The 22,643-nt window shown below is 37.4% G+C and overlaps 1 protein-coding gene and 1 pseudogene across 4 annotated transcripts in view; one reads left to right on the forward strand and one right to left on the reverse strand.

The window, feature by feature from the left end:
* Nucleotides 1-22,643, forward strand: part of EXOC2 (exocyst complex component 2) — a 279,312-nt gene that overhangs the window by 41,135 nt on the left and 215,534 nt on the right. For all 4 annotated transcript variants that reach the window (XM_042985868.1, XM_007073170.3, XM_042985869.1 and 1 more), the window contains one exon: nt 18,189-18,349. In XM_042985868.1, coding sequence (XP_042841802.1) covers nt 18,232-18,349 — 118 coding nt within the window. In that variant the 5' untranslated portion in view covers nt 18,189-18,231. The remainder of the gene's footprint in view (nt 1-18,188; nt 18,350-22,643) is intronic.
* Nucleotides 1,462-8,069, reverse strand: LOC122238832 (annotated as a pseudogene).

The following is a 22,643-nucleotide window of genomic DNA, read 5'->3' on the forward strand; positions in this document are numbered from 1 at the left end:
TTTCCCTGATGAGGAGTGATGTTGAGCATCTTTTCATGTGCCTGTTGGCCATCTGGATGTCTTCTTTAGAGAAGTGTTTATTTATGTTTTCTGCCCATTTCTCCACTGGGTTATTTGATTTTCGGGTATGGAGTTTGGTGAGCTCTTTATAGATTTTGGATACTAGCCCTTTGTCCAATATGTCATTTGCAAATATCTTATCCCATTCTGTTAGTTGCCTTTTAGTTTTGTTGATTGTTTCCTTGGCAGTGCGGAAGCTTTTTATCTTTATGAGGTCCAATAGTTCATTTTTGCTTTTAATTCCCTTGCCTTTGGGGATGTGTCGAGTAAGAGATTGCTACGGCTGAGGTCAGAGAGGTCTTTTCCTGCTTTCTCCTCTAGGGTTTTGATGGTTTCCTGTCTCACATTCAGATCCTTTATCCATTTTGAGTTTATTTTTGTGAATGGTGTCAGAAAGTGGTCTAGTTTCAACCTTCTGCATGTTGCTGTCCAGTTCTCCCAGCACCATTTGTTAAAGAGACTGTCTTTTTTCCATTGGATGTTCTTTCCTGCTTTGTCAAAGATTAGTTGGTCATACCTTTGTGGGTCTAATTCGGAGGTTTCTATTCTATTCCATTGGTCTATGTGTCTTTTTTTGTGCCATTACCATGCTGTTTTGATGATTACAGCTTTGTAGTAGAGGCTAAAGTCTGGGATTGTGATGTCTCCTGCTTTGGTCGTCTTCTTCAATATTACTTTGGCTATTCGGGGTCTTTTGTGGTTCCATACAAATTTTAGGATTGCTTGTCCCTGTGTACCTGACCTATGAAAGCTACATTGGTCATCTGCTGGTTAACTGGTACCTCTGGATCAAAAGGGGGGTAGAGACGAAATGCCTCACATAGTCTGTCTTAAAACTGGCTCGGGCTCTCCTTGGGTCTCTGGAGCACTTCTGATGTTTTACTCATAATTATGGCCTTTTTTCCATAAAAAGGGAAACTAGCGGACCCATCTATTATGATCAGGAAGGCCAGATCTGAGGCCAGTGTGTTTTTGTGTACTGACCCTTTACCACTACAGACTTACTAAATTGGAAGCACCATACTCCCTCCTGTATGGAGAAGCCCCAGGCTGTGATTGAACTAATGCAGTTAGAAGGGCTATTTAGAAGGGCTTCTTGATAACGTCCAGTCCTTGCAAGCCTTCCATCTACACTTGAGTCATTTGGGTCCCATTTGGGGTCCTTCCTGGGGGAGTGAGCCCAAGCATGAGCCTGGGTATCTAGTGTCCCAGCTGGGGCATTCTCCTCTAACCATTTTAGAGCCATCTGGGTAATTTGGTGATGCTCCCCCATGTCAAAGAGGGTCAGGAGGAGTTGGCAGCAGTCGATCCATATAGGTTTATGGGTTTGAATTATGGACTGCATTAGTTCAGTCATAGCCTGGGGCTTCTCCGTATAGGAGGGAGTGTGGTACTTCCAACTTAGGAAGTAGTAAAGTACACTAAAACACACTGGCCTCCTTGGATCTGGCCTTCCTGATCATAATAGATGGGTCCCCTATTTTCCCTCAGTGGCATCTGTAGGGCTCCATGGTGTTGCTGCAGGGTGGGGGGGATGTCTCTGCTAGCCTGATCTAGTCGCCTTCCGGGAGGGGTGTATGGGGTTAAGACCAGTGGTCCGGGAGAGCTGGTCACATCCAGAGAGGCCAAGGGTGCTAGAGGTGGTGAGGACTCAGGACTAGGGGCAGGTTCTGGTGGGGTTTTGGCAGCCGGGGCAGCTGGAAGTGCAGGTGGCAGTGAGGGGTACAGTGGGGCATATGGTGGTGGGGTCCCCTTAGGCTCTCCTGACAGTGTGGGTTTTTTCAGTTTTTGGCCAGCATATGGAAGAAGCTGTGACACGACCCATCATAACTTTACAGTTCTCTTCAGTACAGACATTTAGCCAAGGCGGCTGGGATAGGACCAGGTCTTGCCAACAGTCAATGTAAGGAAATTGGTCATGGTGGTCTGGATCCCCCGTAACGACCCTGAACACTCAGCCAACTAATTCCTTACCAAGTGAGCCCTCAGAGGGCCAGTCCAATGATGGCCAATGATGGCCAGTCAATTTCACAGAATGTCTGGAGCTTTCCGGGAGTTAATTTCACACCATATCTCCTGAATATCCCTTTTTGAAATTCCTCAACATACACTCCAGGGGAGTTGATTTACTCTGTTTTCCACTCGTTTCCTCCCCCTAATGGACAACTTCCATGCACAGGAGAGGAAAAAGGGGGAAGGGAGGGACTAATTTGGGAAGGATGCACACTCACTTTGTCTGTTTCTGGCTGCTCGCCTCTCAGAGATACCTCAGGAGCCTCTTAGCATTGGTGGGTCAGTATCAAGCCCTGACCTAGATCAAACTCTTGAGGTTGCCGTGGAACCGCAGATCGGGACCGAACACTCACTTCAGCACGTAGGTCAGGTTGGAAACTTTCTGTTGACTGTCTCATTCACACATAGTCATGCAGTGACTCTAACCTGCCACCCGGCGCCTAGTGCCTTGGAATTGTGGTTTTGTTCCTTAGGGAACTACTCCGGTAACTCTGTGAGGTGATCAGGCTCCCCTTCTGCCTCTTACGGGCAGGTCTACCAAACAAACCCAGTTCTTACCCATCTGACAGGCGGCTCTCCCTGAACTGGCTTCTGGACCTCACCGGGTTCTGTTGTGCATCCAGGGTATTCACCCTAGCATCCTGTTAGGGGCTAGTCTCTTATGGATCAAGTGGTCTGTTGGCATCAGGTGAGGTTGCTTCTCCCACCACTCCAAGGTTTGCACCCTGGTGACAAAAGAGGTGGAAACGCACCGTCTCCAAAACCTGGACTTAAGCCCCCAAGAAATGTAGCAGGATTCTTGCACAGAGGGATGGGACACCAAGGCTTTTCTGTCCAGGAAACAGCTTTATTCATTGTGCCAGCACAGGCTCAGTGAGTTCATACTTGAAAAACTAAGTCCTGAGCACAGCGGGGAGCTGGGGGGGAGGTTGCCTTTTGGACAATTTTTGCTCCTTTGTCTCCATATATGGTAACATACATTCTGAATGGGCAGTCTACATTACAGAGTCATGAAGAATGTCACACAGGTGCACATAGCCAGGTTACCTTCCCTTGTCTTGAGGTTTTCACCACATTCCTTAAGGAGGGGCTCTACCACAAATTCAGTTTATTTAGTAAAGATAAATGTATAGAGATTTCTTATTTATCTTGTGTTAGTTTGGTAACTTGTCCTTTTAAGGAATTCTTCTCCTCATCCAAGTTGTAAAATTCATTCATAAAGTTTTTCATAATATTCTTTCATTACTCCTTAAAAAATATCTTTAGTATCTATAGTTATCTGCTCTTTCATTTCTGAAATTGGTAATTGTGTTTCTTCTTTTGAAAAGAGTTTTGCTAGTATTAATTGATCAATTTTTGAAGAAAGACTTTTGGCTTTACAATTTTTTTCTCTATGTATGTATGTATGTATTTATTTATTTATTATTATCACTCTGTTATTTTCCTTATTCTGCTTCCTTTGTTCTTCCTCCCTGCCACCTTGCATTTAATTAACTTATTTGCCTTTTCTAATTTCTTGATATAGAAACATATAACCTTAATTTTAATCTTTTTCCTCCTATCATGAGCTTTTAATGCACCATTTTGTCTCCATCCCACAAATTTTGATTATATTTTCATTAACATTCAGTTCATACATTTTTTTTTTTATTTCCCTCTTCATTATTTTTTTTGACTGTTGGGTTATTTAAGTGTGTTGTTTAATTTCCAAATGATGTGGGGAACAAAGGCAAAAGAAAAATTAAATTTTCATTACAACTTGAGCCCATTGACAAATCCTTGAGACAGGCAGAGTGACCTTCCTATAGGAATTCAGCTGCCTTGATGCTAATACTTTTTGCTAAGGGCAAAAAGCAATCTTAGCTTCACATTATCCTGACCTCTAGGATCCTGATAAGTCTTCTTTAACTTATAAAAATTCCTTTGGAAACTTCCTTTATCTCTATTTCCTGAAGATAATTGTTGGCAGTCATCCTTCAAGCATATGGCCCACTGATATGTATCTGTAGGGTCTCATGACTAAGGTTTTAGTAGACAGTAATAAATGACCTTTTCCTTACAATAGCTAGCCCCCTCAAAGTCCTGGAAACCTTGCTTCCCAAATTCCTTAGACTTATGCCATTTCTAATCCCCTCCCAACTTGGAAGTGTATTAGCCACTCCTCACAACCCTGATGCAACCCTTTCTGCCTGGTCCTGTCCCTGTGCTTTAATAAAACCACCTTTTTGCACTGAAGACATCTCAAGAATTCTTTTTTGATTATTCACTCCCTAACCCCAACATTTCCACATCACCAAATACTTGGATAAATTGTATTGCTTTGCTTTCTATTTTAATTCCTTTGTAGTCTTTGGAATTTCAGTCTTTGGAATTGATTGTGACATACTTTATGGCCCAGTATATAGTTTATTTATAGGGTGAAAATTCTTTACCCATTTGAAAAGGAGCTTTGGTAAATGTCAGGTCAAGATGATCCATAGTGGTGTTCATATTTTCTATAGCCTTACTGATTTCTTTATTTTTGTTTAATTGTTATCCCTATTTAAAGAGTATAAAAATCTCTAACCATGATTGTGGATTTATCTCTTTTGCCCTATCACTCAGTATTTGCTTCATGTGTTTTGAAGCTCTATTCTTAGCTGTATACACAGTTTGGATGGTTATGTCCTGATGAATTCACCCTCTCTCATTATAAAGTCTTTCAGGTTACTGTGTGTGATTTAATTTCTCTTTCAGATTAAAGAAATTTCTTCAGCATTTCTTGTCATACAGATTTATTCCTAGTGAGGTTCCTTTATTTGAAAATAACCAGTTTTATTCCTTTTTTTGGTCAGCTTTATTGAGGTATATAATTGACAAATAAAATTGTATTATACTTAAAGTATACAACATAATGATTTGATATTATATACATTGAGATATATACATTCAACAATTATAGTTGATCTACATATCTATCATTTCACGTATTTACCCTTTTTGTTTTATTTATTTGGTGAAAATGCTTCAGTTCTATTCTCTCAGCAAATTTGTTATATACAATATGGTGTTACCAGGTATAGTCACTATTAGATCCTTAGACTTTATTTGTAACTGAAAGTTTGTATCCTTTTACCGGCTTTTCCCCGTTTTCCCTTACTCCACAACCCCTAACAATCATCATTCTACTGTTTCTATGAGTTAGCCTTAAAAAAAAAAAAAAAAGTTTTTATTTTTTACTTATTTTTTTAGGTTCCACATTTTTTTAGTGATACCATGTAATATTTGTCTTTCTCTGAATGCCTTATTTCACTAAGCGTAATGTTCTCTAGTTTTATCCATCTTACACAAATGACAAGATTCCCTTCTTTTTAAAGGCTAAATAATAATCCATTGTATGTGTATGTTACATTTTCTTTTATTCATTCATCCATCCATTGACATTTATGTTGTTTCCATATCTTGGCTATTGTGAATAATGAATGCTGCAGTGAACATGAGAATACATATATCTCCCTGAGATAATGATTTTATTTCATTAGGCTATATATTCAGAAGTGGGATTGCTGCATCATATGAAAGTTTCTTTAAAAAATTTTTTTTTTCTTCATTAAACATTGTTTTAATGGGTTTCAAAATTTCTACAGATTTTTGGTCAAGTTCTTTCCATCAAAAAGTACTGAATTTAGAGGTGCCTGGGTGGCTCAGTGGGTGAAGTTGTGTGACTTAGGCTCAGGTCATGATTTCATGGCTCATGCCTTTGAGTCCCGCATCAGGCTGTCTGCTGTCAACACAGAGCCTGCTTTGGATCCTGTCTCCCACTCTCTGCTCCTCCCTCTCCCGCCCCCCCCTTCCCCGTCTCTCTCAAAAATAAACATTAAAAATTTTTTTTTCTTTTAGTACTGAATTTAAGGGGTGCCTGGAGTGGCTCAGTTGGTTAAATGTCCAACTCTTGATTTTGGCTCAGGCCATGATCTCATGGTTTATGAGATGGAGCCTCGTGTTGGGCTCTGCACTGTCAGTATAAACTCTCTCTCTCTTCCTCTCAAAATAAATAATGAAAACATTAAAAAAAAATAATGAATTTAAAAACTAATAATTTAAAACTGCCATATATACACACTGCCCCCACCCACATGCCAAATGGTTCAGATTATTCTCCTTTCCTTCTTAAGGTTTTCTCTGCATTATTATTGTTAACTAGTCTTTTACTATTAAACTTAAATGAACTGAGACAAATAGTACTGAGACTGTTCTTCCACCACTGATTAAGATTGGGGTGGCAGGTATTAGGGATAATATCCATTTAGATTTTTGGCCTTTCTGAGAAGATTTGGTGACCTTGCCTGCTCCAGCAGTCTTCTTGTCCATGCTTTGATGACACCCACAGCAACTGTCTGTCACGTCATGAACAGCAACATGACCCCTAAGAGGATAGTCAGAGGAGCCCTCAACACATGTGAACCTGCCAGGAACCATATCAACAATGACAGGATCCGCATTTCAAGAGTAACTTCTGGCTACTTTTCAAAATGATGATCAATCTTTTCTCTCATCTCAGCAAACTTGCAAGCACAGACACAAACCAGCATTGATTTGGCCTGGAGGGCTCAGGTTAATCACTTGAGCCATGAAGCCGGTCGCTTCTGTTGATGGGTCATTTTGCTGTTACCAGCCATGTTACTTCGATCAACATCTCTGGCAGACAAATTCTTTACATTGAAGCCCACATTGTCCCTAGGAAGAGCTTCACTCAAGAGTCAGTTGTAATGTTGACTGGAACAAAGGTGACCATCATGCTGGGTTTGAGAGTCTCCCTTCAGTCCAAAGACACAGAACCAATACCACCAATTTCGTAGATGTCCTGGAGGAGGGTCAGATGCAAGGGTTTGTCAGTTGGATGAGTTGGGTGTAGGATACAATTTAGAGCTTTAAGCAGCATCGCTCCACTGTCATTACCATCTTTAAGAATTATTTTCCATCCCTTGAACCAAGGCATGTTGTTCTCATTCCAACCAGAAAGTGGCACAAATGCTACTGTGTCAGGGTTGTAGCCAATTTTCTTAATGTAGGTGCTGACTTATTTAATTTCCTCATATCTCTTTTGGCTGTAGAGTGGCTTAATGGTATCCATTTTGTTAATACCAATAATTAGTTGTTTCAGACTCAGTGTGTAAGCCAGAGGGACATGCTCATGTGTCTTCCTGTTGCGGGATCATTTGAGAGAGTCTCCAAGGATCCTTGAGACATTTCATGGTACAACTTAGTAAGTTCATTCAAGTAGCATGGGCATAGGACCTGTGGGCAGAAAGAGTTGTACTTTTCTGTATGAGGCTAGTGCTTATATGCTTAGGGATCATGGGGGAGGGGACACGGAGGGAGTATTAGATCATAAATGTTTTCTTCGAATTTCTACTTGTAAAACTACTTTCCCAAGATTTCTTGGGTGCTCAATTATAGGTGAGATTTACAAGCATTCATTATACCTTTTAAGAATATAGCAACCAGCATGTATTTGATCCTTATCAGAACTATGCAGGTTAGAGGTCAGCATTCTAGGCTAAAGATGAACATTTTTCTGCTTCTATCCCTCATCATTCCCATTCTTGAAGATACTTGCTTCAAATTCATAAACACCATCAACAACAACCAGGACAGCATAGTCTGATGTGTGCCTATAATCATATATTTATATATACACACATACACATACATATATATTTATCAAGTCTCTGTGTGTTGGGGCACCAATGATGGTCACATAACACTTGCTGGTCTCAAATTTCCGCAGAGATATCAGTGGTGATACCATACTCACATTCAATTTTCAGTTTATCCAAGATCCAGGCATACTTGAAAGAGCTCTTTCTCATCTCAGCAGGTTTCTTCTCAAATATTGTAATGGTTCTTATATTGATCCCACCACATTTGTAGATAAGATTGCCAAGGGTGGTAAACGTGCCCAAATCTACATGTCTAATGATAATGGTGTTGGATTGAGCCTTTTCCTTATCCATTTTGGCTTAGATTTAGCAGTGGTTTCATGACACCCTCTGTTCTGGTGGCAAACCTATTGTGAAAAACTATTTTTAATTTCTTGAGGACCCTCCTTGCTATTTTCCATAGTGGCTGTACCAATTTCCATTTCCACCAGCAGTATATAAGTGCTTTTGTTTTGTCTACAGCTAACATTGTTAATCTCTTTTTTATTAGAAGAATTTTTTTAAATGTTTATTTTTGAGAGAGTAAGCAGGGAATGGCATGAGAGAGAATCCCAAGCAGGCTGTATGCTGTCATCACAGAGATGAGTGCGGGGCTGGAACTAATGAACTGTGAGATCATGACCTGAGCTACAATCAAGAGTTAGACGCCCAACTGAGTGAGCCACCCAGGTGCCCCAAGAATTTTTTAAGTTTAAGAGAATGACAGAAAGAGAGAAAGAGAATCCCAAACAGGTTCCACATTGTCAGCACAGAGCCTGATGCGGGGCTCAAACCCCTGAACATATCAGCTCATCAACTTCAGCTCAGGTCATGATCTCACTGCTCGTGAGTTCAAGCCCTACATTGGGCTCTGTGCTGACAACTCAGAGCCTGGAGCCTGCTTTCAATTCTGTGTCTCCTCTCTCTGCCCCTCCCCCACTCACGCTCTGTCTCTTTCTCTCAAAAATAAATAAACGTTAAAAATAAACCTTCATTCATTATATAGTTTCTATTGATCTATGTTCATGTTCATTGTTTCTTCAAATATCTTTTGTTCAACTCATCAGTGTATTTTTCATTTCATATATTGTACCTAGAATTTCGATTTCAGTTTTGCTATTTTGAATATCCATACATTCATTCATTATGATAATATGTTCTTTTAATAGTTTATTTGTTATAAACTCTTTCAGATTCTTGTTTACTAATTTGGATTTGGCTCATTTTGTTTCTATTGTCTGCTTTGTTACTTGACTAGGGGCTATGTATTTTTCACTTTTTTTAAATGGGTCCAATCATTTTTATTGTATCCTAGGTATGTGGATAATACATTTTAAGACTTTGGATTCTTTTGTATTCTTCTGAAGAGCATTGGCTTTTTAAAAATTTTTCATTAAAGAATATTTTTTAACAGACATTGTTAATTTGATTAGATTCAGATTTCAAAATCTTGTCTCTCCTGTAGTGGGCAGCAATTGAAATCACTGCTTCTTTCATTCTTTAAGCTGTTGCTGTCTACTGTGCTATTTGGAGTCTCTCACGTACCGTTCAGGGGTCAGCCCAGGGTTTCAGTAATGTTTTTCTGCCTCTGTGGCTCCATCTGCTCCAGGACTTTGTTCCTCTCTTTCTAGTTACTGTTAGCTCAAATCTCCATCCTCCTACTCCTCAAGCCATAGGACTGTGGCTTTATGATTTTGTTTAGCTCCCTGTGCTAGTAAACTGGGAAGTTCTCTCAGATGAAAACTGAGTATCTAATATCTGTGTATTGAGTGATTTTTAAATTCTCTGAAATATCCTAGCAAAATACTGTAAACTTTGTATGCCTCTTTAAACTTATCTGAAGAATTTTTTAAATGTTTACTTACTAATTTTGAGAGAGCAAGAGTGCGCACACACACGTACATTCGGTGGTGGGGGAGGGGGGGGATGGAGGAGCAGAGAGAGATAGAGACAGAGGCAGAGAAACCCAGGCAGGCTCCATGCTCAGTGCAGAGCCCAACCTGAGGCTTGATCTGCCAACAGTGAGATCAATGACCTGAGCTGAAATCAAGAGTCAGACACTTAATCGACTGAGCCACCCAGATACCCCCTGAAGAAATCATATTTTTATTTTTTAATTAAAAAAATATGTTAGTTAATATATAGTGTATTAATGATTTCAAGAATAGAATTTAGTTATTCATCACTTACATGTAACACCAAATGTTCATCCCAACAAATGCCCTCCTTCATGGTAATCGCCCATTTAGCTCATCCTTCCACACAACACCCCTCAAGCAAACCTCAGTTTGTTCTCTCTACTTAAGAGTCCCTTATGGTTTGTCTCCCTCTCTGTTTTTATCTTATTTTTCCTTCCCTTCCCCTCTGTTTTATTTTTTTAAGTTCCACAAATGAGTGAAATCATATGATATTTATCTTTCTGTGATAGACTTATTTCACTTAGCATAATATACTCTGGTTCCATCCATGTTGCAAATGGCAAGATTTCATTCTTCTTGATTGCTAATATTCCATTATATGTATACACACTACATCTTCATTATCCAATTATTAGTCGATGTACCTTTGGGCTCTTTCCGTACTCTGGCTATTGTTGATAGTGCTGCCATAAACACTGGGGTGCATGTGCCCCTTCGAATCAGCAGTCCTGTGTCGGGTAAATACCTAGTAGTGCAATTGCTGAGTCATAGGTAGTTCTATTTTTAAGTTTTTGAGGAACCTCCATGCTGTTTTCTAGAGTGGTTGTACCAGTTTACTTTCCCACCAGCAGTGCAAAAGGGTTCCTCTTTCTCTGCATCCTCACCAACATCAATTATCACCTGAGTTGTTAATTTTAGCCATTCTGACAGGTGTGTGGTAGTATCTCATTGTGGTTTTGATTTGTATTTCCCTGATGATGAGTGATGTTGGACATCTTTTCATGTGTCTGTTAGCCATCTGGATGTCTTCTTTGAAAAAGTGTCTATTCATGTCTTATGCCCATTTGTTCACTTGATTATTTGTTTTTTTGTGTGTTGAGTTTGAAAAGTTCTTTATAGATTTTGGATACTAACCCTTTAACTGATATGTCATTTGCAAATATCTTCTCCCATTTTTAGTTTTGCTGATTGTTTACTGTGCAGAAACTTTTTACTTTGATGAGGCCCCAATAGTTCATTTTGCTTTTGTTTCTTGCCTCTGGAGACATATCAACTAAGAACTTGCTGCGGTCGAGGTCAAAGAGGTTGTTGCCTGTTTTCTCTTCTAGGATTTTGATGGCTTCCTGTCTTACATTTAGGTCTTTCATCCATTTTGAGTTTATTTTTTTGTATGGTATAAGAAAGTGGTCCAGGTTCATTCTTTTTAAAAAAATTTTTTTTTTAACTTTTTTTAATTTATTTTTGAGACAGGGAGAGACAGAGCATGAACAGGGGAGGGTCAGAGAGAGGGAGACACAGAATCTGAAACAGGCTCCAGGCTCTGAGCGGTCAGCACAGAGCCTGACGCGGGGCTCCAACTCACAGACCGCGAGATCATGACCTGAGCCGAAGTCGGCCGCTTAACCGACTGAGCCACCCAGGCGCCCCATCATTCTTCTGCATGTTGCTGTCCAGTTTTCCCAACACCATTTGCTGAAGAGACTGACTTTTTTCCATTGGATATTCTTTCTTGCTTTGTCAAAGATTAGTTGGCCATACATTGGAACATTTCTGGATTCTCTGTTCTGTTCCACTGATCTATGTGTCTGTTTTTGTGTCAGTACTCTCCTGTCTTAATGATTACTGCTTTGTAATACAGCTTGGAAGTCCAGAATTGTGATGCCTCCAGCTTTGGTTTTCTTTTTCAGGATTGCTTTGGCTATTCAGGCTCTTTTCTGGTTCCATACAAATTTTAAAATTGTTTATTTAGCTCTGTGAAGACTGCTGGTGTTATTTTGATAGAGATTGCATTGAATGTGCTGATTGTTTTGGGTAGTATCGACATTTTAACAATATTTGTTCTTCCAATCCATGAGTATGGAATTTTTTCCACTTTCTTGTGTCTTCTTCTTCAGTTTCTTTCATAAGCTTTGTATAGGTTTCAGTTTATAGATTTTCACCTCTTTTGTTAGGCTTATTCCTAGGTATTTTATGGTGTTTGGTGCAATTTTAAATGGAATCAATTCCTTGATTTCTCTTTCTGTTGCTTTATTATCGGTGTATCAATTTCTGCTTGTTGTTTTTATGTCCTTCGACTTTCCTGAATTCATGTATCAGTTCTAGCAGTTTTTTGATGTAGTGGAGTATCATGTCATCTGCGAAGAGTGAAAGTTTGACTTTCTGCTTGCCGAGTTGGATGCATTTTATTTTTTTTTAATTTATTTTTATTATTATTATTATTATTATTTATTTATTTTTTTGTCTGATTGCTGAGGCTAGGACTTCCAACACTATGTTGATTAACAGTGGTGAGAGTGGGCATCACTGTCTTGTTCTTGGCTTTAGAGGGAAAGCTCAGTTTTTTCCCAATGAGGATGATATTAGTTGTGAATTTTTCATATATGGCCTTCATGATTTTGAGGTATGTTCCTTCTCTCCCTACTTTCTTGAGGGTTTTTATAAAGAAAGGATGCTGTATTTTGTCATGCTTTCCCTGCATCTGTTGAGAGTATCATGAGGTTCTTATCCTTTCTTTTTTTAATGTGATGTATCACATTGATTGATTTGCAGATATTGAACCAGCCCTGCATCCCAGGAATAAATCCCATTTAATTGTGGTGAATAATTCTTTTAATGTATTGTTGGATCCCATTTGCTAGTATCTTGTTAAGAATTTTTGCATCCATGTTCATCAGGGAAATTGGTCTGTAGTTCACCTTTTTTGTAGGGTCTTTGGTTTTGGAATCAAGGTAATGCTGGACTCGTAGAATCAGTTTTGAAGTTTTCCTTCCATTTATATTTTTTGGAACAACCTCAAAAGAGTAGGTGTTAACTCTTCTTTGAATGTTTGGTAGGATTCCCCTGAAAAGTCATCTGGCCCTGGACTGTTGTTTGTTGGGAGATTTTTGATTACTGATGCAATTTCTTTACTGGTTATGGGTCTGTTCAAATTTTCTATTTCTTTCTGTTTCAGTTTTGGTAGTTTATATGTTTCTAGGAATTTGTTAATTTCTTCCAGATTGTCATTTCTTCCAGATTTGTTCATTTCTTCCAGAATTTTTCAGTGTATAATTGTTCATAATATTCTCTTATTGTTTGTGTTTCTGCAGTGTTTGTTGTGATCTCCTCTTTCTTTCGTGATTTTATTTATTTGGGTACTTTTTTTTTTTATCAGTCTGACTGGGGGTTTATCAATTTTATTAATTCTTTCAAAGAACCAACTCCTGGTTTCATTGTTCTGTTGTTTTAATATCTGTATCATTGATTTCTGCTCTGATGTCTATTATTTTCCTTCTTGTGCTGGTTTTGGGCTTTATTTGCTGGGTTTTGTTTTTTTTTTTTTTCCCAGCTGTTAGGTTGTGAACTTGAGACCTTTCTTGCTTCTTTAGGAAGACCTGGATTGCTATATACTTCCCTCTTATGCCTTTGCTGCATCCCAGAAGTTTTAGATTGTCGTGTGTTCATTTTCATTGGCTTCCATGTACTTTTTAATTTCCTCTTTAGTTTCTTGGTTAACCCATTCGTTCTTTAGTAGGATGTTCTTTAATCTCCAAGTATTCATGGTCTTTCTTGTGGTTGATTTCCAGTTTTATAGCATTATGGTCTCAAAATATGCAAGGTATGATCTTGATCTTTTTGTACTTGTTGAGCATTGATTTATAACCTAGTATGTGATCTATTCTGGAGAATGTTTCATGTGCACTCAAGAAAAATGTGTATTCTGCTTTAGGATGAAATGTTCTGAATATATCTGTTCAGTTCATCTGGTCCAGTGTGTCATTCAAAGCCATTCTTTCCTTGTTGATTTTCTGCTTACATGATCGGTCCATTGTTGTAAGTGGGGTGTTGAAGTCCCCTACTATTATGGTATTATTATCAATGAGTTATTTTATGTTTGTGATTAATTGACTTACATATTTGGGTTCTTTCATGTTGGAAGCCTAAATACTTACAATTGTTAGATCTTTTTGGTGGATAGACCTCTTAATTATGATAGAATGCCCTTCTTCATCTCTTGTTGCAGTCTTTATTTTAAAATTTAGATTGTCTGATGTAATCCGGCCTTCTTTTGATGACCATTGTCATGATAGATGGTTCTCTATCCCCTTACTTTCAATCTGCTGGTGTCTTTAGGTGTCCTAGTTCCTTTCCATTTCCATACAATTTCCTGATCAGCTTGTCAATTTCTGCAAAAAAGCCAGCTGAGAATTTAATAGGGATTGAATTTTATTTACAGATCAAGTTGAGTATTGTCATCTTAACAGTATTAAGCCTTCCTGTCCATATCTTTCCATTTATTTAGCTTTTGAATCTTTTTCAATATTATATTGTGGTTTTCAAAGTACTAGTTTTGCATTTTTGTAAAATGTATTACTGAGTATTTTATTCTTTGTGAAGGTGTTGTATACAAGTGTCCTTTAAACTTTTAAAAGATTTTTGCATGGATATACCTAATATACATGTCTATATACCCAGTAGGTATATAGACTATGTCTCTATACCCAATAGGTTATATAGACTATGTCTCTTTACTTTACCCCTTGTATTTCTTCTCTTTGTCCTATTTTAATTCCAGTGTTCCACTGATACCATGAAACATTCAGAAAACATTCAGAATTTATGTGATTTCTCTCAGCAGTCATATGATAATATTTATTTTGTGAGATATGTATGACAAGCATTGGTTGTATAGAGTTGGTTAAACATCTTGTGTTTTCAAAGAGGAGATGTAAACATGATATCTAAGATTTAACGCAGTGAATATTAGAATTATGTATCAGAAGCATTGTAGAGGATCAGGGAGACTATTTTAGATTGACCTTGAAATATTGGTAAGGGTTTAGCAAACTTGGAAAGACTTTCTATTTAGTCAAAATAAGATAAATCATGAAGGCATAAAAGTTCTTGACGGTTCATAAAAGGTGACTGGGCTTATATAGTTAGTATCAAATGAAGGAAATGATTGAGAGTGAAGTAGGAAATACAGAATAGTTGTGACAGGTTTTAATAAAATGGTAAGGATTTTGTGGGCACTGGAGACTTCTGAGTAGTGGAGTGTCGTGGAAGATTTTTTAAAATCTGGGATGATGGGGCGCCTGGGTGGCTCAGTCGGTTAAGCATCCGACTTCGGCTCAGGTCACGATCTCGCGGTCCGTGAGTTCGAGCCCCGTGTCAGGCTCTGGGCTGATGGCTCAGAGCCTGGAGCCTGTTTCCGATTCTGTGTCTCCCTCTCTCTCTGCCCCTCCCCCGTTCATGCTCTGTCTCTCTCTGTCTCAAAAATAAATAAACGTTAAAAAAAAAAATTTAAAATCTGGGATGATGTTGATTAGATCTGTATTTTAGCAGGTGTTTGCTGAGAGTGGATTGTAGTGGAGAAGTAATCGGGGCTGAGTAACCAGTTAGAAGTCTGTTAAATATCCAGGGAGAGAAGATGAATTTTTTAAAAAAATTTTTTAATGTTTCTTTTTTTTTTAAACAGGATTTTTCTTTATTTAAAAAAAAAATTATGTTTATTTTTGAGAGAGAGACAGAGACAGAGACAGAGAGACAGAACATGAGTGGGGTTGGGGCAGAAATAGAGGGAGACACAGAATCCGAAGCAGGCTGCAGACCACAGCTGTCAGCATAGAACCTGACCCATGGACTGTGAGATCATGACCTGAGCCGAAATCGGATGCTTAACCAACTGAGCCACCCAGGCACCCTGAGAAGGTGAATGTCTTAACTGGGAAAACCACAAGCTCTGAGATGAATAGTTGACTTTGGATTCTAACAGAAAGATTTTGACTCTTTGATTTAGGAAGTAGGATAGGGAAGGGGAGGGGTTCAAAATAACTTGAGTTTTCTCATTTGGTTTGTTGGATGATTGGTAATCTCTTTCCTGTCCTTCTTTTGTTGTTGTTGTTTTGTTATTTTAATTGTATTAAATAAATTATGTAGGCATGATTGATTGCTTCATTGGCTATGAGATTGAACTCAATCTCAGGCCTCATTCCCCTTTTCTAGAAGAGGCCAAGCTGATGATGGCTCAAAACCCTAACCCTCTAATCACATGGTTGCCCTTTCTGGTTAGGCTTTGATATTGAGATGTCATGAATATTACATACATATGATATTGAAGGCTCATGAATAACAAAGATACTTCCTGGATTTTGAGTCTCCCAGAAACTAGGGACAAAGGTCAGTAACATTTTTTATTATACAACATAACCCAGACACCTATAACTCTTCTGCCATCTACCTCCACATTTCCAGATTCTGTGTCTAATCTGCCAGTATCTTGATAATCAATTTTAGATAAAATGTATAATTCCATTTCTCTCTTTATTCACCTCTCCTCCTCCCAAACACACATCTGCCTATTTGCAGCCTTATTGCTACCTTTGGTTAAACCAGTGTCAGTTCCTGCATTAAAAGTACAATATAAATCTTGTTTTCTTTTGCCTCTTTTGAAAGTTTCAAGAGTTTTTACTCTTGGATTGATTCCTTTTCATGACATCCTATTCTTTAAGATAAAAATTTTCTCCCTCTGCAGATACTAATTTGGGGTAAAAGCTTATAATACTTTTAAAGGCCTTATTTTTGTTTTTCTTCTGTGTTTGTTTGCTAAAAATGCCATAACAAAGTCCAATAGATTGGGTAGTTAAAAAGTTGAAACAATAGAAATTTATTTTCTCATGATTCTGGAGGCTGCAAGTTAAAGGGGTCAGCAAGGATGGTTTCATCTGAAGCCTCTCTCCTTGTCTTATAGCTAGTTGACCTCTCCCTGTGTCCTCAAATTGTCTTCTTGCATGTGTGTCTGTGTCCTAATTTCCTCTTCTTATAAGGACACCAGTCATATTGGATTAGATCCCATCTATATAAACTCATTTTACCTTTATAGCATGCTATTTTTTAGGGGACACAGTTTAGTGTATTACATTTGCCTTATCTCTGTTTTCTGTGGATTTTTTTGTTTATCTGACTTCCATCTCTCTCTTACATATTTTCCTTGACCATCTTATAGTCTTTGGCTGTCCTTGTATATTTTAGAGTCTGGGAATAGCTGGTTTGTTTAGTTTGTATATGGGCAGAGTTTGTAAGTGGATTTTCTGTTGGGTAATACGACTGCAAATAGCCCTTCTTTTTGGGGGAGAAGACCCTTACATGTCAAGATCTTTGGTCTTTTTCCCCTTTAATTTCCCCAGAGAATAATATTCAACTTATTGCAGGGTGAGCTTTCACACCTTGCTGATAGAGGTATAAGAGCAGAGAAGGAAGAGGCCTGAATATTCTCACAGTTAGGTGTGCACATTGACACTTAATCACCCTTACTGTGCCTGGTATTCCTGATTACAGGTCCTCTTCAGCTTGGCTCTTCAGAGACTAAACTTCTAATCTCCTGAGGACTGCAAGGTTGAAGGCAGATGCCAGGGTGTCTTAACTTCTCAGTATGTGAAGATATAGAAAACCTGCAATTTCTTGCTATTTTGCTCTGAACCTCCCCTTCATCTTCTGGGGCATCTGAAGCCTTGAGCAATTGAGGAGTTCTTCAAGAGTGTATTAGTGAGGTTTTATTATGTATTGGTTGCCTACCATATGCTAGGTACTGTGCTAGGATTATCCTCTGTAACCTTAATTGTAATCTTTGAAAGGTTCTATTATGAGGTTCATTTTACATATATGAAAACAGAGGGTTTAGAACAGAATTAGTAAATTGGAGCACCAGGCTGTGAAAGCAAGTGTATTTGACCTCAGAAACTGCAATTTTACCGACTCTGCTACACTCAGAACAGTTGGCAAATTCATGCTTTTGCCAGTACGTCTACATTCTAGGTTTTGTAAAAATGTCAATATATTGATTTGATCACATTGAAAAAGAGTTGTTATACTAAGTATAATACAAAAATAAAGTGAAGTTCAGTATACCTATGGGAATATAGATGTATTTTACTATTTGTGAACATGATAATCAGAACATTTTCCTTTAACAACTTTGAGAGTAGAACAATTTCTAGCATATTTTGAGGGTTCTGCAGGTATAAGCATAGAACTAAATGGTGACATTAGGTTCTGTCATTTTATTGAAAGTTCTAGAACCAAGGGCTTAGTTGTCTATTATTTTTCTGACATTTCCCTCACAGTACTAGATACAGTGTCCTTGGTAAATTTAATGTTCATGAGATGTTGGCAGAGAAGCTAAATGACAACTAAGAAATTCAGAACTATATGTTTAAGAATTGTTTTTATGTTTTGGTACTTCGTGTCTAGCATTCTTGTATTTTTAGTCAACGCTTATTTCAGTTGTCACTTAATCCTTTTCTTTTCTTTCTAACAGATTACTTCTGTAACTAGATCTCCAATTTGCTCAACAAAGCAGAATGTCCCGATTGCGACAACCCCCCCTTGTGACAGGCATCTCTCCAAACGAAGGAATACCATGGACAAAGGTCATAATTAGAGGAGAAAACCTTGGGACTGGCCCAACTGACCTCATTGGTAAGAGCAAGAACTGTGCTGTGTTTCCATGGTAAATGCAGTTTTATAGTGGGCAGTTGAGACAAGATGATATAAAAACAACATTGTGATCTGTACAGAATGATCTGAATAAAGATTAAAGAATTATTTGGTTTTATGACTTTTCTGTTAAAATCATTATTTTATCAAATCTTGTCAAAATTGCCTATCACTAAGTCCTTCAGAAAGTTTCCCACAGGTGAGATTTTGCCTCCATTTCCTCAGTTTTGATCTCTCCTGCTTTGATTGCTCAAACAGCCTCCTAGCTATTTTTGCTGTCTTTAGTTTTTCCCTCCATTATACAACTGTTTGTGTTCTTTCTCTAGTGCTCTGTGAATTATGCCTCTTCTGTTTCTTATTGCCCTTCAAATCAAATCTAAACTCTCTCTCCTTGGTACCACACTATCAGTTTGATCTCTATAGTTAAGAGTCTGTTTCTTAGTTTGCCTTTCCCTTTCCTTTTTTCCCTATCCCCATTTGTTTTGTTTCTTAAATTACACATGAGTGAAATCACATGGTATTTGTCTTTCTCTGACTGACTTATTTCACTTAGCATAATAGTCTCTAGCTCTATCTATGTCATTGCAAATGGCAAGATTGCATTATTTTTTATGGCTGAGTGATATTCTGTATATGTATATCTTCTTTATCTACTCATTAGTCGATGGACATTTGAGCTGTTTCCATAAGTTAGTTATTGTAGATGCTGCTGCTGTAAACATTGGGGGCCATCCCTTGGCTTGTCTTAATCTCCTCTAGAACTTAAAACCAATGCTCTGGGCTGCTATGTCTCAGTCTAAAGATGGAGCCTAATCATCTTTTTGAAAATGCAAATAAGTGTCATGTACAGCCAGGGTAGAGAGCTAATTATAAATATAATTGTATGGTCAGTTAGGATTATTTTCCTGTGAACTCTGAAGTGCATTCAGAGTAGAGGTGCATTCAGAATGAGGAAGGGAGAGGCTTCAGTATATGCTACTGCATGTATATGCCAATTTCCCATATAAACTTTTCTGGATTCAGACATTCTCTTGACTCTTCTTAATTTATGAGGGACCTATTGGTAAAATTTCGGAGATTATGAGTTGGAACTTGTTTTTCTTGCATTATTGGTGCAGGTTGACAGATTGTTTTTTGGCCATCTGGAAAACCCTTGGAAAAGAGAAAGTAAATTGGAGCTCAGCACTATATTTAATAACTGATTTTTGTACTTCCCAGCTAACTCTTTTCACTAGTGTTATTTAAATGTCTTATTTTATATTTTTCTCTAGCCATGGTTTTTGTTTCTCCAGTAAACAATATTTAAATTAATTATTCTTATGAAGATAGTCTTATTTAACTTTTGTCTTGGTTTTTTGACGTAGCTCATTTTAGTTTTTTCTTCATCCAAAGTAGAATAGTCCCTAGAATGCAGGCAAATAAACCATACAGATGGAGGTTATGTCCTACATTTTAACTAGAAGCTCCCAACATGACAGTTACTAGTCTATGTAAATTTTAATCTTGCTTTAGCTTCAGGCAGTGCTGTTCTTATTTGACTAAGTGTGTATACTTTTATAAACCTCACTAGTTCAGCTTTCAACCTGCCTATGTATTGCCAAGAAACCATTTTATAAAAAAAGCAAACTTAACCTGCTAAATAATTTGAGTGTTTTTAGCTCAGATGAAGTCTACACTAGCCAAGTAAAACATTATAAAAGCAGTTTATTTGAAATTCTACAAGTTACTTAAAAAAAAGATATTATATTGTATGAAGCAGATTTCTTAGCTTGCAGTGACTTACTAAAAATGTCCTTAAGAAATTAAGAAATCTTTCTTACTATCTTATTTAACTTTTATGACATTTAAAATGATCTATTCAAATCTATGTTTAAAATTAAATGAGGATTATTAATTTTTTTTTTAGTTAAAATGCAAAGCAGATATTAAATCAGAGAAAACTTTATAGCAGCTACAACTAGATGAATAAACTTATTCTGGGTAGTTTTTTTTCCAACTTGTGCTTTCATGGATATCATTCATGTTTGTTCATCTGAACATGTTTTTAGGCTTCCTGTCAGTATATTGGAAAGCTAATTCCATTTCTTAATTTTTAAAAAATATTTATTTATTTATTTATTTACTTACTTATTTATTTAGAGTATGTGAACGTGGGAGTGGGAGAGGGGCAGACAGAGAGGGAGAGAGAGAATCCCAATGTGGGGCTGGACATGGGGCTTGAGTCCAATGTTTAACCCGGGTGCCTCTCTCATTGTTCAGTTTTTTTTTTTTTTTTTAATTTTTTAAATGTTTATTTTTGAGGGAGAGAGAGAGAGAGCATGAGTGGGGGAGGAGCAGAGAGAGAGGGAGGCACAGAGTCTGAAGCAGGCTCCAGGCTCTGAGCTGTCAGCACAGTGAGATCATCATCTGAGCCAAAGTTGGACACTTAACTGACTGAGCCACCCAGGCGCCCCTCATTGCTCAGTTTTAATCATAAGGTTGTTCTTTAGCAAGGAACCTATATTAGGAATGACTTTATGTTAAATCCTGACATTTATTGTTGAGTAATTTTCCTTTCTGAAATGAGTTAATATTTAAAATGACAAGAATCTTTCTGATAGTATAAACTTTAAAAACATTAACGTATTGACCTAGAGTAATATCAAAATACCCACCATATATAACACTAAAAGTATTCAGTTTATTAATTAAAACTTTTTTCATTCATTTAAAAAATACATAGACTGATTTATGTATGCATAAAAATTATTTGAGCAAATATTCACTGAAGTGTTTCACAGTGCCTATCTTTTCTTTTTTTCTTAAGTTCATTTATTTATTTTGAGAGAGTGAGCAAGCATGGGAGAAGGGGCAGAGAAAGAGGGAGAAAGAGAATCCCAAGCAGGCTTACCGCTGTCAGCACAGAGTCCAATGTGGGGCTCAAGCCCATGAACTGTGAGATCATGACCTGAGCCAAAATCAAGAGTCTGATGCTTAACCGACTGAGCCACCCAAGCTCCCTACTCAGTGCTTATCTTAAAGATGGAGAGGAATTCTAGGGGTGCTTTCAATCTCTTAGATTGTTTACATTTTTCAAAACAAAATTGATTTTCAGGAAAGATATCAAAGATGTTCCCATTTTGAAAAAATAATTTTGAATTATGAATGCATTTAAAAATGTGTAAATGCCATTACACATTTAAAGAAACCAAAAGAAAACTTAGTCCTAAAGAAGCCTTTAAATGCTATTATTAGGATTCCATACATGTATAAATCATATAGCTGTTTTAAGGAAATCTCTAAAATTCATTATTTCAATAAATGCATCTTTGAAATGTAGTTATTTTTCTCGATGGTTAGTACAACATTCCTACTAAATAGTGCTTTCATTTTAACGAAGGATGACTTGACTCCCTTCCTACATTTTTTAAACCAAATTTGGCATTAATTGAGGTGTTCCTGGTATCTGAAAAAAAATTGTATTACCAAACTTGACTGTTGAGCAGTATAAAAAGTTAAATAATGAGAAAAGAAAGTGTGAAGTGTCTGGGTCTTTACCACATACAGTTCGGTTTACTTTTTCCATAAAATTTATTACATTGTTCTCTGCTTTGCAGAATAGAAAATACAAAGAAAATAAGTTAGTAGAAGAGCTGGCAGTATGTCCATATGGTGATATATTGGTGTTCTGTCTGGGGTACATCTTCCTCACTGTAATCTTTCAGTGCCTCCATATTTGGCTACTGCCTAAATTATAATAATTTACTTGGTATCGGGCCTGAGATGCCGGGCACGAGTTGAGGTTTTGGGAGTGTTGGTTTACTATGAGAACAGAATGTAGTATAGTAATAGTATCATTAGGGAAACTCAAAGGCACCATGCACTACCTTTATAGGATGCAGATATTAAAAATGAAATAGTAATCCAGTAATTCCCAAGAACATTAACTACATTCACCTGATTTCAAGCTGTGCCTGGAATAAAATATCCTCCATGTATGCAATATATAATTTAAACACTAGGAAAAGTAAGTGCAGATTATGTTTAGGAAGATGGATAAATATATTTGTTTGTAGGGAATGATATATACATTTCTTTGTACACTGTAGAATTTTATATCAGAAACTTTGATTTCTAATAATAGTAATAATTTCCCCTTCTAAAACCTACGAACATAATTTAAGATTCTCATAAACTGAGTATATGGAATGCCTACACATAATTATTATGGTCATTTTTTTTTTTAATCCCATTGGTGTTTGAAGAAACTTAAGTATAATCTAAAGAAGTCTTTGAT

The sequence above is a fragment of the Panthera tigris genome, chromosome B2, assembly GCF_018350195.1.
Source record: "Panthera tigris isolate Pti1 chromosome B2, P.tigris_Pti1_mat1.1, whole genome shotgun sequence".
Taxonomy (NCBI): domain Eukaryota; kingdom Metazoa; phylum Chordata; class Mammalia; order Carnivora; family Felidae; genus Panthera; species Panthera tigris.